This window comes from Trachypithecus francoisi, unplaced genomic scaffold (assembly GCF_009764315.1).
Source record: "Trachypithecus francoisi isolate TF-2019V2 unplaced genomic scaffold, Tfra_2.0 Lachesis_group10, whole genome shotgun sequence".
Classification (NCBI taxonomy): domain Eukaryota; kingdom Metazoa; phylum Chordata; class Mammalia; order Primates; family Cercopithecidae; genus Trachypithecus; species Trachypithecus francoisi.
Window position 1 is genome coordinate 29112760 of NW_022681455.1, and position 4803 is coordinate 29117562.

At 33.5% G+C, this 4803-nt stretch overlaps 1 protein-coding gene across 1 annotated transcript; it reads right to left on the minus strand.

The window, feature by feature from the left end:
• Positions 1–1926: 1926 nt before the first annotated feature.
• Positions 1927–4376, minus strand: LOC117088506 (putative olfactory receptor 2W6). Its single transcript, XM_033219804.1, is given in 3 exon segments — positions 1927–2211; positions 2213–2753; positions 4255–4376. Coding segments are annotated over 3 exon segments (948 nt in total).
• Between the last annotated feature and the right edge of the window lie 427 nt (positions 4377–4803).

Here is a 4803-nt window from a genome sequence, read left to right on the forward strand (position 1 = left end):
CAGCATTTTAACCTGAAACTGAAGACCATCATTGAATGCAGGTTTCAATTGCCAATCTAAAAGTTTACTAATTCTTCTGTGTATTGGAGCCTAGATGTGCATATCCTTGTCAATCAGTTTGGCCTAAGGGAGTCTTTCTTTTAATCATCTTTTCGAATAGGAAAAAGCCTCAAATTAAGTGTTTTCTCAAACTTTTTCATTATAGCTATCTCATTCCTAACAAAATTTTAGTGCCACAGTTATATTGTGTAACTGCTTATGTACAGAGGCTCTTTGGAGGACCACCAACCATTGTAATACTGAAGATTTTTGCTACCTCCCCTGGAATCAATTTTGCCCCTGTGGGGGTCATATCATCCCTGATATGAAGGTATACACTGAGAGAAATAAGACAAAATATTACACCAAATTTTAACATAGGTGACAATACTTTAAAAGAAAATTAGTTAAAAACATTTAGTCATTATTTCTGGATACGAGATAATGAGCAATTATTTCTTTTATTTCCTAGTTTCCGTTATGTACTTATATATACCTATAGGGGATGTTGTAAAGATTCTATAATATTATGTATGTATTCTATAATTTTAAGTATGTGAAAGAAAAACTGTATCTTTTCCTTTGCTAAGTCATAGGTCTTTAAATATATTAAATTTTAGGGTTAGATGATTTATATATCTTTAGTGTTAACACAAACTGAATATATTGCTTTACTATTCATTACCCAATGAGAATTTGTGATATTCTGCAGATTTGATAACATTTTCATGGAGATTTCATTAAAAGCATTGACATAATCATTCTATAGACGTTTATTGGCTATGTAATTCATGTCAGAAACTGATTAGACACAACAAAATCACACATGAATAAGAAGGTTTATATTGTTGAAAAGCTTACTAATGCATCTTCTTCAAACAGACATACAAACAAATAATGAAATAAAAATGGGATAATGCCATATTCTTATATGGTCAGAGTTTTTAGGGACTATAGGCCATAGACCGATGAGATTTATAAATACCTTTCAGTTGAGATAAGATTTCAGCAGGGTATAGAAGGTTGAATAGAAGGTTTTTGAGTGATAAATGCCTAGAAAGATTTAGGATCACTCATTTTTAACAAAGGAAAATTGATACTCTTTTTCAGTGGCCACAATTTTATCATTCTATACTTTTGTATTTCTTCCATAGTTCTTATGACACCATAAAGTTTACAGTGTCTTCATGCTTTCCTTAGCCTCTGATTTCACTGTCCTCCCTCATATTTTTTATGTTTACCAAGGTGTGTACAACTGACAATTTTAGAGTCACTTGCAAAGAAAATATAACTATTGGGTACTGGGCTTAATACCTGAGTGATGCAGTAAGATGTACAATAACCCCCCATGACACGTGTTTATGTATGTAACAAACCTTCACCTAAAATAAAAGTAAAAAAAAAAGAAGCGGAATCAAAACCTTGAAATAAAGGTATGATGTTCTTGCTGTGGAAATTTAGAAGCCACAGGGTTTAAGGATTGTAGAGAGATCCTAAGCCCTTATTACTCCCATCCTCCTACTCCATTACTTCATGTAGGCTGTGACTTACTGTCTTTGAAATAACATAGCAAGGGCACAGTAGATGTGAGAAATCTTTCACTTGCAGAGAGGATTTTCAATCTCTGAAATGGCTGATTTGCAGAGAAGTGGAGTCGTTTATTCTCTAGCATAGTGATTTCCAAATTTTGAATGTATTTACCAGTAAAACAAAGTAAAAACAAAGTAAAGCAAAGTAAAAACATAAGCTTGCTAAATTTTCTTTTGTCATTTAAGAGCATCAGGCTTTGAATGTGAATGTGTTTTGGATAAATAAATTGATTTAACTTCTCTTGATAAATGCCAACATTTCTTTAGTGCTCTACATTCTACTTTTCTTCCATCTAATTCACGATTTTGCTGAACATTTTTTCATCCACAGTATTCTCCTCAGTGCACTCTTTACATCTTTGTTTCGTAAAGTGTAGATCGGAGGGTTAAGGCTGGGTGTGATGATTGTGTAAAAGAGAGTGAAGAACTTCCCTTCATCTTGGGATATGGTATTCTGTGGCTTCATATATATATAAATGATTGTTCCATAAAACAGAATTACTACTGTGAGGTGGGAGCCACATGTATTAAGGACCTTTTGCCACCTTGTTGCTGACTTGATCCTCATTACAGCTTGAGTGATAGATAACTCCATATGAGATAAGAATTAGTGATAGAGGTATGAAAAGAAATACCACTCCAAGAGCAAAGACCACAATCTCAATTACTTTTGGATAGACACAAGCCATCTTGATCAATGCTGGCATCTCACAGAAAAAATTATCCACTTTCCGGTGCCCACATCTTGGCAACTTCAAAGTCAAGGAGCAAACAATTAAGGCACTGGCAAGACCACTCAACCAGGCAGTGAGCACCATTTTCTGGCAAAGCTGAGGGTGCATTATTAAGGTGTAGTGAAGAGGTTGACAGACAGCAGCATAACGATCATAGACCATCATAGCCAATAGAAGACATTCTGTGGCTCCCAAGTCAAGGACAAAGAAGAATTGGAGCACACACCCTCCATAAGTAATAGATTTTTTTGGACCCCATTGATTTGCCAGCATCTGGGGGATAATGCTAGTTGTATAACAAAGGTCCAGAAAAGACAAATTGGATAAGAAAAAATACATGGGGGTATGGAGCTGAGCATCTAGATAAGATACAAGAATGATGACATTGATACTTGGATAGAGATTGCATTGAATCTTTATTTGGGGTAGTATAGGTATTTCAAAAGTATTAATTTTCCCAATTCATGAACATGAGGTATTTTTCCATTTTTGTGTCTTTTCTCATTTTAAATATCAGTGTTTTATAGTTTTCAAGTGTAAAAATCTTTCACCTCCTTGGTTAAATTTGCACCTAGTTATTTTAATTTATTTATTTTTTAAATTATAAATGGGATTGCTTACTTTCTTTTTCAGATGACTGTTATTGCTTAGAAACACTGCTGATTTTTGTATATTGATTTTGTAACCTGTGACTTTACTGAATTTATTTGAATAATTTTTTTTGGTTGGAGTTCCTAGGGTTTTCCAAATAAAGGATCATGTCATCAGAAGAGACAATTTCACTTCTTCATTTCCAATTTGTATACCATTTTTTCTTTTTCTTGCGTAACTGCTCTGGCTAGGACATTCAATACTATGTTGAACAGAAGTGGTGAGAGCAGGCATCTTTGTCGCGCTCTGGATCTTAGAGGGAAAGCTTTCAACTTTTTATAATTATGATGTTAGCTGTGGGCTTGTAATATATGACTTTTATTGTGTTGGAGAAAGCAGATTCTCAGAATATAATCTCCAGATTTTGTAATCTACTGATACAATTACATACTGATTACCTACTCTGTATTATGGAATCTAAAAAATTTCTTTCAAGTAAGTTAGATGAAATTGTCTGTTGAATCATCTAATGATACTTTCTGAAAGATCTGTGAGCAGGAATTATCTTTTGTTCCCTATAGGCTCTCCACATCTGTTATAGGAACTGGCATATAGCAGGTATTCATTTAATGTTTGTTAAAGACATAATTCCATACTTTCTAATATTAAAATCAATTCTGCTAAAACTGATCATGATTATATTAGCTTTGTTTTTCAAAATAAACTTTATTTTAGAAAAGTTAATATGTGCATTATAGGAAGCTGAAAAACACAAGAAGAAAAAACAAAGTCATCCACAATCACAAGCAGTTTACAGTTTGACATGACCTTCTAGGTCCAGTGTGTACATAGACAAAACATTCAGTTTTATGGGATTGAGATTATACAGAATGTATCATGCTTTTCCACATATCATGAATATTTGCCAATTTTAAATCCCAAAGCTGTGTATTGTGATAACCAAGAATACACAATACCGACTCAACCTGTTAGAAAAAAATGTAATTCTGCCTTTCTTGAGACAAAAATTTCGTTGAAGACAAAATTGGCAACACACCTCTAGATAAAAGTATGGGCAGAGTTCTGATTAAAATACTGTATTACCTTAATGCTCAATTTAAAATGAAACGTAAAGCAACAGAACATACTAAGTATAATGTTTCTAAGAGAATTCATTAGCAGATCTGTACCACTAAAATATTAGAAGATATGTTTGCTTTGGATTACTTAATGTATTCCTATAGTATAGCCGAAAGAGACGCACACACATCAATGGCTATAGTCAAAATGTAAACACGAACACATCTGCCTTCATCTCTCCCTTTTTACTTCCTTCTGCCCCTCTGCTGCCACCCTGATGAACAAGTAAGTCCTGACATATACTGCTCAAAGGTGGTTTAACAATTCCATGTCCAAGATGCATCTTTTCCATCAATTATAACAAAAAGATATTTAAAAATTAGCTAATTTACTAGCTCTACTTTTTATCATACATTGTTACCTCGAGGTATTCATAAAGTGTAGATGTTATAAAGTAATGAATTTTGTCAACAAAAACACAGGTACTTTACTAAAAATACTCTTATATACCTATGATTATCACCTAAAACCATCTTCTAGATATGGAGATATTGGCAAAAAGCTCTTTCCTTCACCTGTACTCTTTTCCCTCTTCCATCATCCTAGTGACTAAGTATAGGACCATGTCTAACATAGATTAATTAATTAAGAGGTGGATTAGCAAAGGTCACTCCTAGGAGACAGGACTTCATAAAAACAAACGAAAGAACATTTACAAAGGGATTGTTTGAAGTCCTAGCCAAAGCAATTGGGCAAGAGAAGGAAATAAA